This window comes from Hyperoodon ampullatus, assembly GCF_949752795.1.
Source record: "Hyperoodon ampullatus genome assembly, chromosome: 10".
Lineage (NCBI taxonomy): Eukaryota > Metazoa > Chordata > Mammalia > Artiodactyla > Ziphiidae > Hyperoodon > Hyperoodon ampullatus.
In genome coordinates this window covers 40,375,165-40,398,691 of record NC_136923.1, presented here as the reverse complement: position 1 = coordinate 40,398,691, position 23,527 = coordinate 40,375,165, and the positions used below count along the sequence as shown (strand labels likewise).

Below are 23,527 nucleotides of genomic sequence, written 5' to 3'. Positions count from 1 at the left end.
GGAATGGAGAAATTTGAACACTCAAATTGCCGATAAGGCAGACCTGCTTGAAGAAACCAGAGACCCCTGCACCTTGGGTTTCAGGCCCCCCAGCCCCATCCTGGATGGGGTTCTCACTTCCTTCACAGCAGCTTTGACTCCAGCGAGCCCTGCGCAGGAGTCAAGGAGAACCCAGCCAGCCCTGTCATCTGGAGCATTCTGTGGGCGTCATGAGACCTCCCGGAGGCTGCAGATCCCATCTCCCCATGGTGCCTGCCAGACACAGCTGCCACCCTCCAGCTAAGGGAGCGCTGGGCCAAGCCCACATCTCAGACGCCAGACAGTGTGTTATCCTTTAATGAAGAGCCAGGTCAGTAGGGCCACCATTCTCCCCGAGGCCCCCCTGCAGCAGACACCCCTCACTCCTGGCTGCCTCGGTGGCAGGGTGGCCCTGAAGCAGCCAGCCCTGCTGAGAGGTCAGTTTGCAGTGGCCTAGGAAAGGCATTCATCTCTCGGACCTAGGAACATGGCAGCAGCAACATGGCCAGAGGCAGCTAACGAGGTCAGGGATGGTGGAGGAGGAGGGCGGGACAGGAAGTGGGGGCTCTCCTCCTTCCTCTCTGAATCCCCTGGGATAAAGGCCAGTGTTCAGGAGCAGTACAGTCTCCCCAGGGGCTGGAGGCCTTTCCAGCCACTCTCTGGAAGCCCTTAGTCCCCAGTTTCCCTCAGACTAACATCACACAGAAAGTAGCCCGCAGGATCACTGGCCTCAGGGTCACCACTCCATCAGCCTCAAGGCCCCAGGCCTGCGAGATGAGTCCAGCAGGGCCCAGGCCAGAGCCACCAGGAGACTTGGAGCCACCTTCCACTAACTCCGCTGGGCAGGCACTACAGGCATCTAAGAAGGTGGTCTCTCCCTCGTGGTTCCGGGGCTGCCCAGGCGGGGCTGAGGCACAGCAGGCCAGGGCTCTCCAAGTCCCTACAGATCTGTGACCTTGTTTTCTACAGCCGCTGCGATCTGCTGGAGCCGATAGCCCAGCTGCATCTTCTGGGCCGTGCCATCTTCCTCCAGGGCAGTGATGATCTGAAATACAGAGACCAACTCAGCAAGGGGAGACCGTCAGCCTGCCGTCTGCCTTTGCCACAGACTTCAATCGGCCTCCACAGCTACCGCAGCAGGTGTGGGTAGGGGCCCGAGAAACCCTGTGAGCTGCCGCACTCACTTCCTCAGGGCCCCCCTCAGGGAGGGAATGATGACAGCAGAGTCACTGTGGGGTTTTAAGGATTAGTGAGGTAGGGAATGAAGTACTTTACTCAGTGCCTAGCACTCACGGTAATGCATATCACCTCCCCGGTAAAATCGTTTTGAGTGGAGGCCAACTTCACCCACCTGCTGGTCTTCTCTGCCACAAACCCCCCGGAAGCCCTGCTCCACCCATCCTGGCTCCCCCGCCCACCAGGCAACAAGCAGTTCCTAAATTCCTACATGCTGGTTGCTGGACAAGGAGCAGGAACCCGGCAGTGATGACAGGTACGATCCCTGCCCTCATGGGGCTCACTGGAGGGGAGACAGGTATTGAACAAACACGGACAACTACATAACCACAAGGGGGGGCTGCCACAGAGGGAAGGGTGGGAACAGGAGGGGCTCACCGGCCACGCCTCCACAAGGGGACAGCTGTGTCACACGGCCCTGCCTCCCCCACACCAGCACCCACACCGCTTGGAGCAAGGCACCTGGACTTCACGCTTGCGCATCACTACTGTGTCAAATGCCTGTCCTCACTCCAGGCCTGAGCCATGAGGCAGGGCCCTCATCTCTCAACAGCAATGGCCACATCCCTGGGGCCACGCAAACACCAGGTTGACTGGTGGGCGCTCTGATCCTGAGGCCCAGCCCAGGAATCCCCCAGAAAGCCCCCTTACCGGCTCTGTTGTGCCCTCATCTGCCCCAGACCCTCCTCTCTGGCAGCGCATGCAGCCCAGCCAGGCTCACCCCGCCAGAGATGGCCTGCACAGCACACTGCCACATGTGGTCTCAGGTAGGGCTCAGAGCGAGCGCAAGGTCGGGGCACAGGTGGCCACTGTGTGTCCCTCCCAGCACATCCTGCACACCATCTCCAGGCCCTGGTAGATCCCCAGCCATCCATCACCACCACCATGCCCAGGAGCCTGGCTGAGGAGCCCGGATGGGAAGGGCAGCAGCAGGTAAGAGCCGGGCCACTACCAGGAAGCACACCTGAAGAACAAATACTTCCCGAGCCCAGGGCTCAGCCCCCCTCCACCACTCTGTGCCTGGGGGAGACCCAAAGGCCCCACACTTGCGTCACAGAGCCAGTCACCCTCTCACATCATCCTGACCATGCCCAGGTTCTGCCCACCTGGTCATAGTATTTGTTGATATACTTGTAGAGTTCGTGCAGGGCCACTCGCACCCCCAGGTCTCCAGAGTAGTTCTAGGGAGGAGAGACAAGAGGTTACAGAGATAGGGGGTGCTGCCAGCCACCAGAGGAGGCCCAGGACCCCAGGCAAGGCGAGTGGGGAAAAGGGGGCTGGGAGGTAGAGGAAGGAACAGGGCCCTGCATTGGGAAGCAGAGCCCCTCCACAGACAGGGGATGCCAGGCTAGACGTGCTAAGCTGGGGACGGGATAGGACCAAAGGGCCTCCTTGGTGGAGAGACCCTGGATCTGTAGTTTCACCATGGCCTGGGGTCTCCACTGGGGCTCGGCTTCTCTCGCCCTCCAGGCTCCAGCTGGGACCCTCTGGCATCCCAGGCGATCGCAGAGCGAGGCAGAGTAGGTGCTGCTCACAGGCTGTGACCCAGCATAGTTCTGCTGTGACCTCATTCAAGTCTTTCCTGAAGTCACACCCAGGCCCCTCCATGGGGACATCTCTGAACCTCAACCTCCTTTTCAGGACAATGGAGTTGATATCACCTAACTTGTAGAGCTTTCATGGGAATCAAATGAGAAGTAATCAAAGCCCCCACGCACGGCAACACCCCAAAACTATAGCTGCTATTGTTATTGTGGTTGTGGTCATCATCATCATGGTTTCAGATTTACATTGTTTATATATAAATTCCCTGGACTGGACTGTTTGGAGGCTGTTTTAGGAGTAGGTGGGGGCATGTCTATAGTGCCAAGGAGAGCAGAGCCGTAGGAAGACGTGGACAGGCTGACCCAGGCAGTCCTGGGGCTGAATCCCCGCCACCTTGCTGCCTTGGAACTATGGTCCACAGACCCCGAGGAGCTGCAGACATCTAAACACCTGGCTTAGTCAGGCCCGGTGGCAGCTGCCAGGACAAGGCCCCTGCTGCTCTCTGATGAGACACTGGGAGCCTTGGTCTTTTACAGAGGCAGCGGGAACACTGTGTTGAGGCCCCCAGGGCTTCCCTGCAAAGGAGCAGTGTGAAGGGGGCAGGACCCTTGTGGCAGAAGGCCTATGCCCAACCCAAGAAGCAGAAGGAGGGCCATACCCGGGACAGCTCGGCCAGGATGGAGTTCATCTCTTGATCACTGGCCGGGATGGTCTGTCTGATGTCTGCGTAGTACCTGCCAGAGATCATGGGTCCGGCAGCCGCTGGGGAAACAAACCCCTCTTCACCCCACCAGGCCCACCCCTGGGCCTCAGCTGTAAACACCCACCAGTCTGTCCACCCATTATCCCCCAGATGCAATCCCTTTCTCTCGTACCTTTCCACCATCCGTTTGTACCGGGGAATATCCCGAGCATACAGAAGTTTGTTGATGGGAGAGTCCTGGGTGCCAGCAGGTGAACAGTGAAAGGAAAAGAAGGATGAGAGCTCCTGTTTGTTAGGGTGACCAGCTGTCCCAATTTTCCCAGCACTGTTTCAGTTTTAAAACTAAGTCCTGAATTGCAGGAAACCTCCTCAGTCCCAGACAACCTGGATGGTTGGTCACCCCACCTCATTCCTTCTGTCACCCCTCCCCCAATGTCCCATCTCTGCTGTCATCACCTTGAGCTTCCCCCCATCTCACTCCAAGGTCATCTCTCAGCTCCACGTGCCTCCACGCGGACCTGGCAGGGAACTGGCATGCAGGGTAGGAAGGGTGCAGTGCCATGTGGAGCCCTAATACTGCTTATCCAAGTGCTGTTCATTCCCCATGTAATCATTTTAAAAATCAGGAAACTAACCCCAAAATTTAATTAAATTGCCCCAGACCACCTCACTCCTGTGTGGCTGAGCTGGGATTTGAAGCAGCTCTCTCAGACCAGGGCCCACAGTCTAACACAGCCAGATACATCCTCTACCACCGAACTGGGCTCCAATCCCAGCTCTGTCCCAGTGGCTGTGGGCAGCACACTTCCATTCTCTGGACCTGCTGCCTCATCCTACAGCTGCTGGGAGGGTGAGGCAAGACTGCACTGCCCCCTGTGAGCAAGGGCGTGAGCGCTGGGCCTGAGGCAGGATGCCTGCTTCTCAGCAACTCTCCATGGGTGGCCCTCGGCATCTGGGTTTGCACTATTCCTGAGCTACCCAGGAAGCATTTGCAGTGCTGCTGGGAAGGGGAAGCAGTGTGAAGATGAGGCAGAAGAACCCAGCTACCATACAGCACACACCCTGGAGGTGACCCCTGGGTCCTGGTGTGGCTCTGTGGTTCTCAGCTCATCGCAGGCAGAGTAATGAGAGCAGGCAGAGCAAAAATGGCTTCCAAAAGACAGCACTACAGAGTAGAACTTTCCATCTTGTTTCCCCATGGAGATCTAGAGATAGACCTCTCAAAAGGTCCCAGGCCCAGGGGTCGAGGCTAAGCAGAGTCCATTCTCATGCAGAGCCACGACAGCCCTGCCTGCTGGGTGCCTGAGCAGTCGTGGTGGTGACCCCGTATCTGTCACAGCACTCTCTGGGTCCTGACCACTGTGACAACATACCTCCCCCTCTCTCTGCCACCAGGCAGCCCTGACCACCGCTCCTCCATGCTTCCCAGCTCCCCTGTCAGCACATCCCTCCTCGCCTGGCCCTCCCCTGGCTTCTGCTCCCTGTACTGCAAGGGCTGGCAGACACTTCCACTGCCCTTGGGAATCAAATCTCTGAGGCAGCCTGGAGCTGCTCTGCAATTGTAGAATCCATGGGGTCACCTCCTGCAAGTCTCAGCTCACCACCGCCAGAGGCCCGGGACACGTAAGGAACCCCTCCCTCTTCCTCACCCCCATATCCAACCCACAGCTTCTGCCTGCCCTGTACCCTCTAGTCCCAGCTTGAACCTGGCCACCGCTCGTCCCAGGGACAACACAGCTTCCTCTCTGGACTCCAGGCTCCACTCCATCCACTGCACGATTGCCAGGAGGCTCCACCTAACTCAGCTCTGACCACCCCCTTTGCCGTCGGGGTGAGCCCTCGCCAAGTGGCCCTGGCCTCGTGCCGCACCGCCAGCACTCTTTCCTCCACTTAACCCTGTGAATCAGCACACGTGCCCCCTGCCCTTGCTCATCCCTGAAGGCTGAGGCACGGCCACCTCCTAGGGAGCCCAGGAACAAAGCCTGGCCCCAGGCCTGCGGTCAAAGGCCTCGCATGTCCTCCTCCTTGACATCCTCAAGAAAGCCTGGAGTCTGTGCACCACAGCACTCTCCATCCCCAGCCACGCTGCCCCACCCACCCAGACCCTCCCGGTCCACCCAAGCCAGCTCACCCGGCCCAGCTTGTGGTCAGCCAGGGTGCAGGCATCCATGAAGGTCTGTGCAATGACCAGGAACACTGCATCCATGTTGTCAGATGTCTGCACGTCGAACACAAACTGCGGGTTTTTTATGATATTGATCCAGAACCTCAGCGGCAAGCTGCGGGCGGGGCAGGTGTGGCCAGTGAGTGTGCTGGGGAGACAGTAGAGAAGACCCCGCACATGCTAGGCCCGCCCGCACCACCCCCACCTGTTGGTCTTCCATATATGGACAGTGTCCTGGTCCGAGATGCCATGCTGTTGGGCCTGCTCGTCCAGCAGGTCAAAGAAGTACTTCACAGCAAGCGGCACGGGACGGCTGGTGCTGAGAATCACCTGGAACAGGTCATCCACAAACTTTTGCAGGGTGCCCTGCGGAGGAGGGGAAGCACAAGAGATGCAGTCAGCAAGGGGACCTCAGCCCAGCCCAGCCTCAGATGCCTCGTGACACCAGGCCTGTGCGAGCCCCACACACCCCCAAATCCCACTACCTGTCTCGTCCCTGCCCCCAGCCCCACCTTCATGGACAGCAGGCGGGTCAGGTAGATCTCAGGGATGGCCTTGGCTCGCTCCCGCTCCCCGCCCCGGAGGCTGCCCCTCCGAGGCCTGGGCGGCTCCGGCTCCTCGCTTGGCTTCACCAGGTGCCAGGGCCGGATGCCCCCCTCGTCCACATCTTCCAGCATTGGGGTCCCTGTACCAAGACCTTGCAGCTTGTCACCCCTCATCAGGTGCCCCCTGCCCTAGACCCCCGGGGTCCTGCCAAAACCTGGGAGTGGGGGCACCTGATTAAGGGCTTCTCTGGGTGGAAGGGAAGTAGACACAAGCCCACCCTGAGGTCCAGAGGACCTTCCCCCGTTATTGGAGACTGGGCAAAGCAAGGGTAGAGGACTGCGATGGCAGGGGCGGCGCAGGGTAAATACTCACTCTCTCCAGGGACGTAATCCTGGCTTTCCCGGAGGACATGCTTGGTGAGGCAGGGGACGAGGGCCACAGTTGCTCCGTCTGGGACCTGTGGACCATAGTTGGTGACCCTTCCACCAGCCCATCCCACCACAGCCCTCCCCCAGCTCCCACCCCTCCCACCTTGTAATGCTGCAGGGTGTTCAGGCGCCTCCACAGACCCTGGACCTCAGAAGTCACGTCCTCGTCAGAAAGAATGAGATGCCCGGCCACCCCAGACCGCCACTCTGCAAGGACAAGGTGGGCTTGGTCCAGGGCTTTCAGGATACCCTCCCTGCAGTGGAACCTGTACCCTCTTCTACATGGACACTGGCCCCTCCATCAGGGGCAACCTCACCCAACTTCTCTGAAGTCCAGAAACGGGGGCCCCTCACCAGGTGACAGGTCATCCCTGTAGAGGTGTTCCAGAGCCCACATCCCCTGGGTGATAAGCTGACCCCGCAGAGCTGGTATAGGGCCAGCCTAGCCCTGGGGGTCCCCAGACCACCCTTCCCCTCTGCCCTCACCGACGTCCAGGGTGCGGGGGTCTGGCCGCTGGGCGAGAGGCACTCCTTTATAAAGCTGGTCCAACATCTTTTCCTTGGCCTGGGAGATGGTGTCACAGTCCAGGACCTTCACGGGCACGCCCTGGGCTTCTCCCGCTCCAGGCCCCACAGCCAGTAGTGCATTCAAGGTCTGTGCACGATACATGGGAGCGGTCAGGGCTCACACCACGTGTGGGATGACCGAGATGCAAGGCCAAGGCCAGGGACAACCCATAAGGAAGCCACTGCCTCTGACCTCCAAGCACCAAACAATCACTCCTTGTCTCTTCACCCGCCTGCCTCCTCAGGGACAGCAGCTCCCTCCACTCTGTGGCCCCAGCACCTGGCACAGTGCACTAGTGTCTGCTGGGTGAATGGCAGAAAAAAATGGGAGAGCACAAGTTCCTCTGAACTCTGATCCTCAGGCTCCCGGCGCAGACAGTTAGGCTGAGGCACCTGAGGAAGCCCTCATAGGAAGTGGGGTCTCCACTAGCCAGAGGAGCAGGCCTGGCGGAGCCTGAATGGGATTTTCCCAAAGGAACTCCACGTGGGCCACGAAGGGGAAAGTTTCCCAGAGGGAAACAATGGGCAGGTCTGCCAGGGTGACTCCCAGCTTGGTGGGCACAACCATGCCCCTGGCAGGATGCTGAGACCATGATCAGGCAGACACTCAGGCCCTGACACAGCATGGACCCGGATGGGCCCCGGGCAGGGTTGGCTGCTCCCTAGACTCTGTATGTGGCCACCCTGACCCCACCCCAAACCTGGGGAACCTCTGAGGTCCTATCTTCAAGGTCTGGTCCTCAAGCCTCTATCCTGCAGCCAGCTGGAGGTTAGGCTGGCTCAAACCAGATGCAGACACCCACACAATCATACGTGGTCACCCTCCTCACCTTCATGGGAGACTGACTCACCAGCAGGTTCTCTCTCTCTCCCCCTCTCTCCCTGTCTCTCCCCCGCTCACCAGGGGACGGTACTCCACGTCCTCTCGGAGCAGGCGGTTGTCATTCAGGGTGTATTTGGCTTTGCCAGTCACGCTGTCTACCGGCCCCTTGTCCACTTGATGCTTAATTCCACGGAAAAGCATGTACAGAGGCTCCCCTACCGAGTCCTGGGTGAGTGGCGGGCAGTTAGGACGCTCGGGGCAGGGGACAAGCATGGGACGGAGGTGCTGGGGAAGGGGACAGGATGCAGGCCGCAGAAGGCTTAAGGTGACTGAGGACATGCCGGGCAGGGGTGCCCAAGCTGTGCTGGGGCAAGAAGTTGTGTGGCTCAGAGTCCTGACTCTCCCTGGAGGGGAGCCCCACCCACCTCTGCCTCACTCACCCTCACGAAAGTGTAGAGGCAGATCGACATCCAGTTGGTGAGCAGCTTCTCCACCACGGTCTCTGTCCTGGGATGACAGGAAAGAGGGGGCAGAGTCAGCAGGCGGGGACCCAGGGCTTTCTGTTCTTCAGACCCCAGGCCCCAGAGGGCCTGACTCAGGTCTTGGCTCCAGCTGTCCACGGCCGCCTGGCCCCCGTGGCGTCTGACAGGCATACAGACCTGCGCAGCATCAGCTTGGGGTTCTTGGCCACATACTGGGCCACCAGGTCACTGAGCAGGGTGCGCAGGATGTCAGTGAAGTACTCAAGCTTCCCATGCAGTGCCACGGTGAGCAGAGATGCCACGTAGGCGCGGTCCCGAGCTGAGAAGGTGCGCTGGCTCTCCAGGGTGTGGATGAACTGGCACCAGGGAGAGGGGACGGGTGGGCGGGGAGGGCAGATTCAGAAACAGAGGGACTGAGGAGGGATGGGGCTGGAGGGTAGGGGGACCCCCTCCCCACCCCTGGAGGGCCCAGATAGGGGGCGGGGCCGGCACCTTGATGAGGAAGAGCTTGCTGTTAAGCAGGTTGGAGAGCTGCCCCAGCCCTTGTTCCACAGTGGGCCGCCTGCTCTCAGGCACGCCCAAGTCCCGGTGCAAGGGCGACTCCTGGTGCCCAGGGAAGAAGACCCTCTCGGCATACACCTTGTAGTCGAGGAAGGGGATGCCGCTGCCCAGAAGGTCACTGGTAAGATCGGTCATCTCGGTCATAAGGTCTGTTGAGCAGAAGCAGCCAGGTTTGGGCGCAGATCTAAGGTGGTGGGAACAGGCTTGGGCGGAGCCCTGGAGCGTGGGGTCTTCGCAGCCTCACCTGTGAACTCCTTCTTGCAGCGGTCCCGCACGCTGCTCTCCAGGTTCTCCAGCTGGATCTGCACCTTCTTATAGTCCCTCAGAGCCTGCTTGCTCTTCCTCCTGCTCAGCACCAAGGTCAGGGCAGGGAAGGCCAGAGGAGGCCCGAGCCCTTGCTGGGTCCCACCGGGCCCAGGCCAGCACAGTCTAACCCCGCCATGTCCAGCCAAGTCAGGGCCTAGTCAGAATAATTCAGCCTGTCCCATCCCAGGCAAGTCACACCCACCCACGACTCATCTAGCCCAGCCTAGCCCAGGGATCAGCAAACTATAACACGGCCATATCTGGCCCCTGGCCTGTTTTTGTAAATAAAGATTTGTTGGAACACAGCCATGCTCATGTGTTTATATGTTGTCCGTGGCTGCCGCTGGGCTATAATAGCAGAGCTGAGTCACTGCCACCAAGACCGCCTGGCCCACAAAGCCTGAAATAGTTACTCTCCTGCCCTTTATAGGAAGTGTTTGCCTATCCCTGGTCTAGTCTGCCCCTTCCCAATCCGGCCACACCCTGCTACCTGCCCAACCCAGCCACATCTGGCTGCACCCACCTGTACATGAGGACAATGATGATGACACCCAGAGCCAGAAGAGAGGTGCCCACCCCCAAGCCCACCTGGGCTGCCATGGGAAAAGCCACAGGGCTCTCGCCATCGTACTGCACGTGGCCCAGGGAGAAGCGTAGGTTCCCCATCTGCACCTGCACAGGGAGCCACCTGTGAGCAAGAGGTCAGCGCACGCCCGATGCCTGCCCCAGCCCAGAGCCTGCCCACTGACCGTGAACTCGGGCAAAGCGTCAGGCATCTCCCGGAGGGCATGGTGCCGGTGTAGGGGCTGCTCCACAGGGGGCTCGCAGTACAGGTGGTGCCGGGTCAGCGTCTTCACCATGCAGGGGCCGTCCCCTATCATGGCCACCACCTCCTCCTTGGACATTGCAAGGTCCAGATTCTCCCCCTGGAACATGGGGTCACTGATCGATCATTCAGAACTCTTCCTTAAGGGGAGGAGCTGATGGTCACTCAGATCCTATCTCCCCAAATGTGGGACGGATGGTCCTGAGACCCACCCCCAGGAGCAGGGCTGATGGTGCCTCAGCACCTCTTGTCCTGCACATGGGGTGACAGCCCCATGGATGTTTCCCAAGCTGCCCCCTGACCCTTTTCTGCCCCTCCCTATCCTTCTTTCTTGAGTCTTAACTTCTCCAGAGCTAAAAATCTGGAGAATATAAAGCTGTCCCCAAATCCTACCCAGTGACCTAACAAAGCAGAGCCCCTGCTACTGCGTGTCAGTACACACGCCAAGTATTTGTCCACATGAGACAGGCTGCCAAATGGGCATCAGCCAGGCGCCACTGTGTACCTCGCCGCCACTGCGTGTGCCGAACTATTTACATATCGTTACTCAGACACCTGCCATGGAGTGTGTCAGGACCCAGACCACAGGACCTAAGCCCCAGCCAGGTGTGTCGGGCTAGGCAGCCCACCGCCAGCCCCCTCAGCACTCGCCATGTCCATCCACTGGCCCTTGCTTTGCTGTCATGCCCCCTCTGCCACACACAGCTGTACCATCCGGCAAAGTGAAGGGTCTTGGGGCCCTGCCAGATCCCACTAGGAGCAGTACCTCCACAGAGAGCACACTCCCAGGCTTGTGCCGGAATGGTGCGGTGGGGTCCTCGGGGTTGAGCGGCTGCAGAGTGGGGTCGGCCTCATAGGAGAAGGGTGTGGGGTTCAGTGTTGCAAAGTCAAAGACCAGGTTGTCAAGGATGAATTCCACACGGACCCAGGGGTCCTCAGGCAGGCCTGGGAGGGCCGGCGTGCGGCACGTGATGAGCTGGGAGGAGTTCACGTGGCAAGGCTCCTCAAACTAGGGCAGAGGGAGGGAGGACAGGGAGGGCCCGCTGAGGGTGCACAAGGGGGGGTCCAGCAAAGATGGGGACACAGCCTCCACTGGTACCCACCACCCACGGCTGTCTAGGGGTAGGGGGGGATGAGGGGCAAGGTGGGCGATGGCTAGCCCAGTGCAGGCAGGGGATGCCCATGGGGGTCCTACGTGAAGGCCGCCACAGGAGGCTCCGGGGGAGCACGCCGTCTCTGGGATCACGCGGCGCCTCCACCCAAGGCCCTGGCCTGGCCCTGGCGCTCTCGTGGCCACAGTCACTCGGATTCTTGGCGTCTGTACCACGTCCAAATTCTGGCCACGGACCCATATCTCACGTCCTCCACTGAAAACACAGCCCATGAGCCACTTATGGCTTATGTGAACAAGGCTTTAAAGCACAGCCCAGTCCCTGATGTTAGGTCAGCTCCAACCCAAAGCCCCACGGCCCCTCTCCGAACCAGCAGCATGGGAGTCGAAGCCCCCGACAAAGAGCCCTACAAACCCCCATATACTGGAGCTGCAAAGACCTCCCAACCGCATGCCATGCAGCCATGCCCTCAGCCCAGCACCTGAGGAAGCTCTTGGCGGGGCCAGCAGAGGTGACATTGGGGTCTGACGTGTACTCAAAATGGCTGTGATGAAGCCTCCGCTCAGCGGCCCCAAACCACACAGCCACGGGGAGTGTGGCAGGCGTGGGGTGTGGGCTGGTCTCACACCGCAGCTGCTCCGCCTGCTGCTCCAGCAGCCTGAGAAGGGAGGGAGATGTGGCAGGCGGGCCCGACTGGGCCGGAGGGGCACAGGAAGGGGGAAGGGGTGATTCCAGGACACGGGACCCACTCGGGGCACAGCTCACTTCCCTTCAGTGCTGACTGCAGTCTCCACAAGTGACCCTGGAGGCTGCACTCCCACGAAAGCCCCAGCTTCGAGAGGGGCCGGCCGCTTTCTGATGGAGCAGACTTGGCCCTCCCCCTTTCTGCTCTCCCTAGTATCCCACCCCTCCATCTTCTCCCTGGAGCTCAAGGATTTTTGCAGAATGAGGAAGCGGCCCTCACAGGTGACAAGGCTGGTCTCCAACTACCACTCGGATGTCCTCCAGCCGCCCGGTCAGAAGCTTGGAGCCGTGCAGGGTGAGGCTGGTGCCCCCGGCTCTGGGGCCTCGGGCTGGGAAGACGGAATGCACTTTTGGGTCCTGTGGGAAGGGGTCAGGGAGAAATAGACAGGCATCAGGCCAGGAACAGGGAGGCAGGGGGAGCAGACAAGGAGGCCCTGGGGTAGGGAGCCCCAGGGAGGCGAACCAATGGGCTGGGAGGAGCCACCTAAGGGGGTGGCCCATGGGTAGCTGGTGGGGACTCAACTGTCAGGCACCTGGTAGGCAAAGTCATGCTCTGAGACGCCGCGTCCTCTTCCTGGCACCTCCACCGTCACAGCGCCTGCCACCTCGTCCCCGCTGGCCCCAGTGATACACACAAGGCTGTGGGCACAGGGCAAGCTGGGGTGCTGGGCCACACTAAGGGCCCCTCAAACTGACCCGGCCACCCCCTCCCTGCCCCACTACATCAGGTGTTCTCCCTGGATCCCGAGATTGACAGAGATCCTCTTGCTTTGGAAGGAATTTCTTAACGGCTCACCAGGAGGCTTTGGCCTCTGAGAATTAATATCTGTGGTTCAATCATTCAAGTCCAACCCCAGAGCCCCTTGACAATGAGAATTTCTCTCTCTGTGGGGCACCAGCCCTGGTAAGGCTGGTGGCAGGGGTGGGTTGCCGAGCTAATGAGTGGGCCTAACCGGCCACCATCACCGTGGGCACAGCACCAGTTACAAGGTGGTGGAAACTTGATTTCCTCATGAAAAAATGTTCCCGAAAGCCTCTAGTCAGGTCTGGGGATGGACGTGAAGGGAAAGTGAGCAATCTAAGAAATGCTGGTTCTTAGCCAGGAAACAGAAGCTTGGGGCAAATTAATCTCCAGAATGTGAAGCCTGCAGTGGTTCAACTCTTTGTGACATTGTCACGGTCACTGCAAACACCCCCAGAAAACAGAACAAGCAAAGTGTGAACTACCCGGGAGAGGCTTCAGCTGGAATGTATTTTAATCACTTTATAAATCAGTTCAGAAAGTACTTTAGTCTCATGGTTCTAGAATCATTAACACTCACCTAAAGTTCTCAGTCATAATACATTCAGGGGGGGAAACAACATGCTCTAGCAGAGTCTTGTTGAAAATAAGACTGCGGGGTACTTGCCTGGTGGTGCAGTGGTTAAGAATCCGCCCGCCAATGCAGGGGACATGGGTTCAAGCTCTCATCCGGGAAGATCCCACACGCCGCAGAGCAACTAAGCCTGTGCTGAGCCTGCACTCTAGAGCCCGCAAGCCACAACTACTGAGCCCGCATGCCACAACTACTGAGCCCGCATGCCACAACTACTGAAGCCTGCGCGCCTAGAGCCCAAGCTCCGCAACAAGAGAAGCCACCGCAATGAGAAGCCCGCGCACCGCAACAAAGAGTAGCCCCCGCTCGCCGCAACTAGAGAAAGCCTGCGTGTAGCAACAAAGACCCAACGCAGCCAAAAATAAATAAATAAATACATTTTTTAAAAGAAAGAAAATAAGACTGTGGGACCCCAACACGGGCCTACAGATCCAGACCTCTGCAGGAAGTGGAGGGAGGTGGTCTAAGGATCTGCTCTGGGGGGTTTTGGACCAACTCTCCAGGTAACCCTGACATTCGGCGGGTTGGAGACCTGCTGCTTGTGGATGTCTCCTTCGCTGTGTTCTGCGTGTGCACATTTGGGACCCTGCAACTGCCAGCCTTGTAAGCCACAAGCCCTGGGAAGGTGGGAGGGGTCCCAGGGACTGGACAGAGGGGCCTGACACTCAGCAGGTGTGTCACAAGTCTATCCCCGTGAGGAGCCTGCCCAGGGCAGTGCTTGGGGAAGAAGGGTCAGCAGGTGGGAAGGTCAGCCGCGGAGCACAGCTGTCTGGGATCCGAGGAGCCTGCTGCCGCAACTATGCCCGAGGTCACCGGGTGAGCACACCTAGGCAGTGCCAGGAAGCAGAGCCTCCTGTCAGCTCTGAGCAGTGACTAGACCCAGGCCAGAAACCTGCAGGTCTGTGCACAAAGCCAAGGCCTTGATAGTAACCCCAGCCCTGAGACACTGTGATCAGAACCAAGGAAAGGGGGGAGGGGGAGGGCAGACGAGTAGTGGGTGGATGGCCCTAAGCGGGAAAGCCAGCCGTGAAGCCCACGGGGTGCCCCCTGCTCCTGTCAGTCCAGCCCACTCACCTGCTGGACACCTCGTACTCCTGAGCGTCCACAGCACAGGGCACTCCAGCCACCCTGACCGTGTCCTGCACGTCCTGCACATGTTGGCCCAGGTTGGAGCCCCTGATGGTGACACGGGTGCCTCCGTCTACAGGCCCAGTCAGTGGCTCCACCTGTTCCAGGACAAGGACGGCTCACCTCCACTCACCTGTTGACCTTTGGCAGTCTGGAGAGACAGCCCCAGCCTCCCACCTTTTGGGCCCCTGAACCCACAGCACCCCGAACCCCTTGAAGGGATGCTCCAGCATTTCAACACACCGAGTGGATGAGGGGTGCTGGGCACTGGGTGACCACAGCCTCAGCCTCGCCACAGGCCTCCCGGGCCACGCAGCGTGGATGCTCCCCCTTGCACCACACACAGCCGTACTGGGGCACGGCAGTTTGGCAGCGGCTGCAGTCCTCATGTCCCACGGAACAATCATAAAGCACCACTGGGGTGGAGAGACGAATGTGAGAGGCAGGTCAGGAAGAGCCCTGTTGCCACCAGCCAGTCCCAGCAGCCCCGGGTCACTCACCGTGCAGCCCATCCACACTGTCCACACGTAGATGGCCGGCCCGACGCAGAAATAGCCCCACGCGGAGCTCTGGCTGCAGAGCCTCATAGCTGAGCTGGAGAAATGGGAGTGGGGTCAGAGCCCAGGGTTAGGGGAGGCGTCAGGCCTGGGGAGACGGTGGTCAGAGAAAGGACCAAAATGACTCGTGGGAACACAAAGCCAGAGGCCAGAGCTGGGATACAGGACCCCATGGGGCACAAGGTCAGAGGTCAGAGCCGGGATACTAGTACTCCCTCGGGGTCAGTCAGTCAGAGAATGGGCTGGGATGAGTGCGGTGCAGCCAGCTAAGCTTGGTAGCCAGCCTGTGGCCAGCACACCCTTGCCCACCCAGCACTCGGGATCTGTACCTGGTGCTGCTGGCAGGTGACGTGGCACCGGGTATCTGGAGGCAGCTCACATTCGACCCGGGCCTCAACCACCACTTCGTGGCCCTCCAGCTCCATCACACACTCATGGTCTCCTGGGCTGTCCTGGGGACAGAGGACACGGCTACAGGGACAGCTTCAGAAGCCAGGCCTGGTGAGCCCCACAGGGCCCCAGCACAGTCCCTGGGTTGGGATTGAGACCTGAGGCTGTGCCCTCCCCTGCTCCCCGGGACTCGCGCATAGTTTGCCAACAGCCAAGGAGGCCACGGCAACAGCTGCAAAGAGGACACACTCACCTGGAAGAGGCGCAGGTTCCTGCCCAGCAGTCGCACTTCTCGCTGCACGTGGACCGGCATCAGGCTGGAGCCCTGCACGCTCTCCACACAAGGGCAGGAGCCTGCCCCCAAGGTCGTCTCCTCCTGCAGGCACCAAGCGCCAGGCGGTCTATGGAGCCCACCTACCGCCTCATCCCTTTCCCAGGCAGAACCCCGGGGCCAGGCCAGCGTGAGGCAGCGGACGCCCCCCTCCCCTCCATCCTTCCCCTGCAGAATCGCGAGGTGGCCAAGAGGCTGCATCTGTCCCGATCCCCTCCCGAGGCCTCCTTCCTGGGCCGGGTCTCACCAGCTCCCAGAGCCCAGGGGTGTCGTACTGGTAGTCAAGGCTGGACAGGAGGATGAGGGGGGCGGGAGGGCCCTCGTGCTCAGCAGAGTCTCCATCACCTGAGAGGAGGGTGGAAGTGGAGAAGGCGGGCGTGTCACCCCCCGTCCACTCGTCCGCCTCGGGCAGCTCGCCGCCTTCTCTCATGAGCCAGTCCAGAGCGGGCTTCGTGGAGCCAGCGGCCCCTGGGAAAGTGGTGGCGGGAGCCGTGCCGGGGGGCTGGTCCAGGGGTACTGCAGAGGGGAGAGCCTCGGGGCCAGGCTCTGCAAGGGCGGGGGGCAGTGCTGCTGCATCTGAGGGTGATGGGTGGGAGGCCAAGAGGTCCTCGGCGGTGGCCATGGGTCCGAAGGCCGTGGGGGCAGGGACAGCGGTTCCAGGCCTCTGGCGGGGGCTGGGAGGAGGAGGGGCCTCGTGGAGAGGTGAGCCCGTGGAAGCAGAGGCAGGTGTGGGGCCAGGACCTGCCCACGGCCCCAGGGGGCTGAGCAGGGAAGGCCTGGCCCCAGGGTGGACATCCAAGGCTGTGGCTGTGGAAGGAGTGTCCACGGGAAGGGCGTCAGGAGCCGGGGGGACCGTGGCCCTGGGGGCTGTGGGTGGGAAGGAGGTGGGTGCGTCTCTTGCAGGAGGGGCTGGGGAGAGGGGCGGGCTCTGAAGGGGGAGGCAGAGAAAGACAGGGAGGGCCACTCAGCAGGCAGGTGCGGGAGCGGGCAGCAGGCAGGCAAAGGGTGTGTTAAGAGGAGAGGAGACCAAGGAAAAGAGAAACAAAAACAGCCCATTAATTCTCCAGAGGGGAAGGGGAGGGCGCGCTCTAGGGGCGTCTATGGCATCTGTGCCAAGGTGGGGCACGAGGCCAGACCTCCCCTCCTCTCAGCTACAAACGTCCTCTCCTGAAACAGGTGGGACGTTGACAGCCATCCTCCAGTGAGTCCATCACACACAGCAGCTCAGGTGCTCACGACAGAGCACCCGGGGCAGGCAGACACACAGACCCCGGGCCATGAGAGAAACCCTCACAATAGGGAGCCCGAACCCCCCCTGGGGCCTGGTCAGGAGTTGGGCTCACCTGTCGGCTGACCACCATGGGCCCAGCATCACACGAGGCCTTGTGCGTGCACAGGTGCTGCCAGACGCACCAGTTACACCCCCAGAGACTTCTCACACAGGCCTGGCACCTGCACAGAGCACAGCCATGGGGTGGGGATCGCCACGGGGCAGCCCAGGGGCTGGGGGTCAGGGTGAGGAACTCACTGTGCAGATGGGCGGAGCAAGGTGACGGCCAGGCAATCATAGAAGGAGAGGGAAGCCTCAGCAATCACGACGGCGCCAAATCTGAGCTCCAGGCTCACGGAGACGTGGTCTGCAGAGGGAGGAGCAGGCTGGGCTGAGGAGCAGGAAGGGGCCCTCAGACCCCGAGCTGACGTCCCAGACCACACAGGGTGGGTTTAGCACTCCGACCAGGAAGGGGTGCCCAGGGTCGGGAACACAGTCCACAGGGTAGAAAACAGGGACTTTAGGGATTGGGGACCAGAGGGGGGCCTCAGAGAAAGGCATGGCTTCAGGACCCTTTGCCTGGATTCACACCTCATCCTGATCACACCCCTTGGAGCAAGATGGGAGGAGAGTGGGCCTCCCAGGCCCTGGGCTGGCTCCTTCTCTCACCCACCGGCTTCTCTTGGCAGCTCTGGAGCCTCACTAGGGTCTGGGGAGGGGCACATCACACCAGAACTGGTCAGCAGGGCAGGACTCTGGTATTCCCCAAAGTGGCAGGAATAAGACTCCCCTGGCCACAGGGGTGGCAGATCAGGTACCGACAAGAAAACCTGCGAAGAGAGGCCAGGACACGCTGTTGGAGCCACCGGGCAACAGATCAGGGCTCCGTTTACAGGCTACCAGCGGCCACCAGCCCCCAGTGATCACAAATACCCTCCAGCCTGGGTTAGTAACAGATGAAGAAAGCGAAGCCCCAAGAGAAGCGACTTGGGCAAGGCCATATGGTATTTAAAATCCAAGGTTGCGACCCATCACCAGAGCTCCCCCCAGCCAGGGCTCCGCCTGCTCTGGTCTTCACCTCCCTCCTCTCCTCACGGCTGATGTTAGCAGGACTCAAGGTTGCCACTCGCAGACAGCCCACCTCAGGCTGGAAGCTCCACAGCCACCGCTCTAAGCCCTGGCCCCGAGAGCACTCAGAATGGCGACTGCACCTGGGCAAGAATAACCCGTGTCCACCTGTGACCCTCACGGGGCCACTGGCAGTTCATGGGGCAGAGACACCTACAATCCTAGGGACCTGGGCAGGATCCTCAAGTGGGCCACGACAAGCCTGGCAAGTCAGGGTGGAGGACAGGGGTGAGGGTAGGGCATTGGGGCATCCAGGGGTCAAGGGTTGAGAGTCAAGGGCCAAGGACCAGGAACACTGGACAGGGTAGAAGAATTGAGGGCATGAGGCTGGGGTTGGGGTGGGGCTGGGGAAGGGGCCAGGGTCGGGGGAGCGCTGACCTGCCGAGGAGCACACACCACCCACAGTATGGGTCCCTGTGAGCCAGGCAAGATGCACAGTCCAGGTGCTGAGCACAGGAGGCCACAGGAACCTTGAGAAGCTACAGCAGCAAAGAGGACTTGAGGTCAACAATCCAAGCACCAGTGGCTCCCCACATATGGGCCCCCAGCTCCCCCGAGGCCCCTCCCAGCAGTCATGCCCTCCCTGGCTGGCGCGTGGCACTCACCGTGCTCTGGGTCATGACATATAGGTGCTCGAAGGCCCCATCAAAGATGAGGTCTCTGCTCACCGCAGACCCGTGCTGGATGATCCGTGTGGAGTACGGGTGGCCATCACTCCCTGGGCCCAAGTAGACCTGAGATCAGAGACCACAAGGTCTGAGGCCCAAGGCCCTCCCCTCTCGCCCCAGTGAAATAATTTACAGGTAGAATTTCCTCCTAGAGAGTACAGGTCACACCACCCAGCCCCAGAAAGAGAAGCACAGGTCATCTCTCCCAGCCAGGGCCAGGGGCACATCACATATCTCACATCGCAGCCCCAGGGGTCTCAGGCGTAGCTCTGCCCAGCCTGGGTCCCCAGCAGCCTGTCGCCTCCAGATCCTGGGGCAGGGCCCAGTACCTCCTGTGGACTCACCTTATGCAGCTGCCCTTGACTGTCACCCAGGAAAGCAATGGTGTGTCCATCTTCCACAGTGATCGCCACGGCTGTTAGCTGAACCCCTGGCCACTCCAGAACTGGTGTGGCTTCCAGGGGGACACGGCTGGCCATGGGGCTGGGCGTGTGGTCTGAGCCACAGGGGTAAGCATCCAGGGTGTCCTGCAGGCAGCAAGAAGCACAAATAAGGCCCTCCCTGGATAACGTCCCCTGGCCCCTCCTCCCTGGACAACCCCACCCCTTCTCCCAGCGTCTCTGCCAGCTCTTGGCTCTCCCACAGCTGCATTCTTAGCCTTGCCTCAGTGGCTTACCTCCACAGTCTGCAGCGGCTCTGTCCCCCTCTTTTGATCCTCACATGTCTGGGGCCCCACTTTCTCCCATCCCTGGCCTGGGAGCTGCTTCCTCCAGTTCATGCACTCAGCCTTCTCCTGGACCACTTTTCCAAAGCCTCTCCAGCTTGCATCCTCCTCTCCAGGTCTACTAACCTGGGTCTCCTCCCACCTCTCACTGACTCAGTCCCCCTATATGTGGCTTCTACCCTCTTCATGCATCCTGAGACTACAGTCAAACAAGTCTCAACCTCACCTGCCTCTCTCGCTCAAGAACCTAAAACAATAGATTCCATCCCCCCTACATTCTGGGTCCCTGCCCCATTCCCAAGAACCTCAAATGCCCTTTCAGTCCACCTACACAAATGCCATCCCTTCAGCGCCTGGTCCAAACCCACCCCTGCACAGCTGGCTCTCTGTCCCCCTGAATGCCACTCTTACCATAAGGTACCCCTCCATCGCCCAGACACAAAGGAATCACTTAACATCCATTGACCTGATCAGTAAATGCCTGGCCAATGGCCTCAGAGACAGGGAAGGGCTGGGCGGTGCCAGGACTCACCACCGGCAGCTGAGCACAGTCGGAATTGACATCATACTCAATGTAGGCCACCTCGGCCCCATCCTCAGCGCGGCCCTCCCGAGTGTAGCAGGCATCGCGTGTGCGATTAGCAAGGCGATCCACCTCATCCAGGGGGAAGGCACAGAGGGCAGAGGCTCCAGATGCCCCGGCAGCTGCCAACGGGGGCCGGCCCACAGTGGGGGGAGCGGCCGAGGAGAAGGCTGCAAAGAGCACCTCCCCCCGGGCCACCTCCGCGGACATGGCGACAGCCGCAGCCTGGATCAGCCCGTAGCGGGCCCCCTGACAGGCCAGAGGCAACTCCACGTAGGAGTAGTAGTGCTGGTCCCGGAGGCAAACACGGGACACATAGGCACGGAAAGCTCGAGACTGAGCCTGCAGGTCCCGCCGGAGAAACAGAAAGTAGGCACTGGCCCCGCGTGCAAAGGCGCTCACAAAGTGGTGGCTGTACTCGGAGAGGCGGCCCACAGCTAGTTTGGCCGTCTCCTCGTAGGAGAAGGCAGCCTGGGGGTCCAGCGGCCTTAAGGCGCGGGTAGTGATGGGAGGGATGCCACCCCCCACACCCCTGCTGGTGTAGCCCCGCCCCACAAAGAGGAGGGGCTCCCCAGCCGAGCCCTGGGCCACCAGTCCCACCGTGGAGACGGCAGGGTCGTTGGCGGCCACATACTGGGTGTCCCCAGGTCGCTCTGGCCGCAGCAACAGCTGCCCGAGCTGCCCCAGGCGCCGCTGCTCACAGACCCCCTGGTGCACACTGCCACACACCACCAGGGCCCCGGGGCTCACCAGGAGCAGCTGGTTCGGGTTGTTGGTGGGCTGGGCCTGAGGGCACTCATCAGGCGTCACAGGTGGCAGACAGTCCCTGCTGTCTAGCACAGGGCCAGTGGACACAGTGGCCTCCAGCTGCAGTTCAGGGCTCAGCTGGAACAGGAAGTTGGTGGCCCCTAGGTAGAGGGTGCCTGAGGTGGGATCCCGCGCCAGGTGCTGCAGATGCGTACCATTGGGAGTGAAAGCAGTCGGTGGAGGGGGCTGGAGGGTGAGGACCCACCCGGCCCAGAGTGCCTGGAGAAGAGCTGGGCCGAGGGCAGGCATGGTCACCTGGTAGGGAGAGAGGTTGAGCGGGGCTCATGTGGCCACCTGAGCACCGTGGGACCACTGGTGAGGAGTAGGGCTGTGACACTGCCAAGACGCCCCTCCTAACTCAGGGAAGGGGGAGCAGGGAGGACCAGGCTTAGATGGCACTGTGGTTAGGATGACCCCAGGACCACACACTAGCAAGGGGTCAGGAGACATTTTCCTGGAAGCTTCAACACTGCCCATTCTCTGTAAGCACTACTCTCTCAGGAGACCTGCACCCCACACCCCTCACCCTGCCCTGCCCTATGTCATAACAGGGTCCAAGGGTAAGAGGCTAAAGGGGCAGAGACATGGGAAACATCCCATTCCCAGGGACTAGGGCCTGGAAGGGGCAGGAGAGCAAGGGATGGGAAGAAGGGACCCAGAACCCCAAAGAGAGAAAGGCACCCTCTGCATGGATGTCAGTCTCCTGGGCAGAAAAAGGGAGGGCAAGGTCTCATAGGCCACCTGCATGTTAGAGTGGGGTAAGAATTGGATGAAGGGCCTTTCAGGCTAGGAATCCAGAAGGGTAATAACCACAGAACCAAAGGGCCAGAGAGATGAGGCGGGGTTAAGGCTGCCAGGGAGGGCTTCCCTGGTGGCTCATTGGTTAAGAATCCGCCTACCAATGCAGGGGACGCGGGTTCGAGCCCTGGTCCGGGAAGATCCCACAGGCCACAGAGCAACTAAGCCCGTGCGCCACAACGACTGAGCCTGCGCTCTAGAGCCCGCAAGCCACAACTACTGAGCCCACGTGCCACAACTACTGAAGCCCGCGTGCCTAGAGCCCGTGCTCCGCAACAAGAGAAGCCACTGCAATGAGAAGCCTGCACACCGCAACTAAGAGTAGCCCCCGCTCTCCGCAACTAGAGAAAGCCCGCACACAGCAATGAAGACCAAACACAGCCAAGATAAATAAATAAAATAAATAAATTAAAAAAAAAAAAAGGCTGCCAGGGATAGGGCCTAAAAGGCTAGCTAGACCCCACCTTGGAGAGCCCTCAGCAGAGGTGGGAGTCACACTGCTCCCAGACACCTAGGTGTGAGGTCAGGCTCACCTGGCAAGGCCAGCTGGATCAGGAGACAACAGCATGCCCCGTGTGAGTCACCTAGCCAGGGAGAAAGCAGAGCATGAAGCTGGGGGCTGGGCTGCAGGCATGTGGGCTCCCCACCATGGAGGCAGCAGAAAGGTACCTCTCCCGGCTGCCCAGTCTGCTGGTGGAGCTGGGCCCAGCCTGGCCCTCGGCCACCAAACACATTCCACAGGGACGCCTCCTCAGAGCCCACAGAGAGGGGGAGGGCAGCAGAACCAAGCACCCTCAGGGCCTGGGAAAGGGCAGCTAGGAAGGAGCTGCACGGCTGGCAGGGCCCAGTCAGGCCCCCACTTTAGTCCTGTGCCCCCTGCAGCCCGTTCTCGGCACTCTCCCATCCTCACCCTCTGCCCAAACTCTGCCCTATCAGGGTACCCTGGTACATACCCTCCACACAGGCCCAGGGCTAGCCTAGCCCAAAACCATCACCAGCACATAAGCAGACACGTGCTCGCACACACCAAGAAGCATACATACCACCCACCACACACCCACACACAAACACATGGGTGCGAGCACACACACAGATGCATGCACATACAGCCTGTGCATACCGCACGGAGACACCTACCCAGAAACACAGGCAAACGTCCCACACAGACATGCTACCCACCTGCACTTAAGACACCTGCACAAAGACACGTCCACAGAGAAAAACTCTTTACACAAAGAAACATGCACTCCACACAGGCACATCACATGCACCCACCCACCCAAGACATACACACCACCACCCACTTTCAGACCCCACACACACAGACTCACGCACACTTCCCTGGTTTGAGCCCTAAGTCCTAGAGGGCTGCAGAAGCCAGGCCATCTCTTGCTATCTCCTCTCCTGCAGGTCAGAGCAGAGCAGGGCTGGAGGGTGGGGGGCAGAGGGGGTTGTCCTAAAGGAAGTCACCATACTAGATGTGCCCCACATCCCCAGGACCTTTGCAGACCTTGAGTGCCTGCTCTCCTCGCAGACCCCTCCTTGCAGGCTCCACCTGAAGCCAGGTGAGACCAGCCACCTTTCCCAGACCTGGATGGTCTCCAGCCAGGAGCACCAAGATTGGTAAAGCGCAGGGGACAGGCCATGCATCCCAAGCTGAGACACTTCCCCTACTTGCCTGTGCCCAGGCGGCATGGCCCAGCCCC

At 60.4% G+C, this 23,527-nt stretch overlaps 1 protein-coding gene across 1 annotated transcript; it reads right to left on the bottom strand.

Moving 5' to 3' along the window:
- Nucleotides 1–319: 319 nt before the first annotated feature.
- On the bottom strand, nucleotides 320–22,397 carry PLXNB1 (plexin B1). The gene is made up of 37 exons (XM_079713097.1): nucleotides 22,355–22,397; nucleotides 20,166–21,278; nucleotides 19,254–19,436; nucleotides 18,847–18,975; nucleotides 18,620–18,720; nucleotides 18,192–18,324; nucleotides 17,787–17,943; nucleotides 17,372–17,480; nucleotides 17,187–17,295; nucleotides 16,091–16,771; nucleotides 15,766–15,888; nucleotides 15,452–15,574; nucleotides 15,066–15,159; nucleotides 14,809–14,981; nucleotides 14,512–14,663; nucleotides 12,595–12,700; nucleotides 12,282–12,418; nucleotides 11,799–11,975; nucleotides 11,401–11,572; nucleotides 10,972–11,214; nucleotides 10,129–10,305; nucleotides 9,903–10,051; nucleotides 9,318–9,418; nucleotides 9,005–9,222; nucleotides 8,690–8,868; nucleotides 8,471–8,537; nucleotides 8,109–8,255; nucleotides 7,127–7,295; nucleotides 6,744–6,847; nucleotides 6,585–6,669; nucleotides 6,179–6,351; nucleotides 5,872–6,032; nucleotides 5,634–5,781; nucleotides 3,675–3,739; nucleotides 3,458–3,533; nucleotides 2,361–2,435; nucleotides 320–1,063 (listed from the first exon to the last, which is right to left on the bottom strand). The coding sequence occupies exons 2-37, from the start codon at nucleotides 21,270–21,272 to the stop codon at nucleotides 959–961; spliced, it is 6,408 nt and encodes a 2,135-aa protein (XP_079569223.1). The 5' UTR covers nucleotides 21,273–21,278; nucleotides 22,355–22,397; the 3' UTR covers nucleotides 320–958.
- Nucleotides 22,398–23,527: the final 1,130 nt, after the last annotated feature.

What these genes read in the sequence shown, in the direction of transcription:
- PLXNB1 (XM_079713097.1), bottom strand. Translation starts at nt 21,272, where the DNA reads ATGCCTGCCCTCGGCCCAGCTCTTCTCCAGGCACTCTGGGCCGGGTGG. An exon ending in ATCATTGTCCTCATGTACAG is followed by an intron (nt 9,419 to 9,902) that starts GTGGGTGCAGCC and finishes GGTGCTGAGCAG; the next exon opens with GAGGAAGAGCAAGCAGGCTC. An exon ending in CTGCAAGAAGGAGTTCACAG is followed by an intron (nt 9,223 to 9,317) that starts GTGAGGCTGCGA and finishes TCTGCTCAACAG; the next exon opens with ACCTTATGACCGAGATGACC.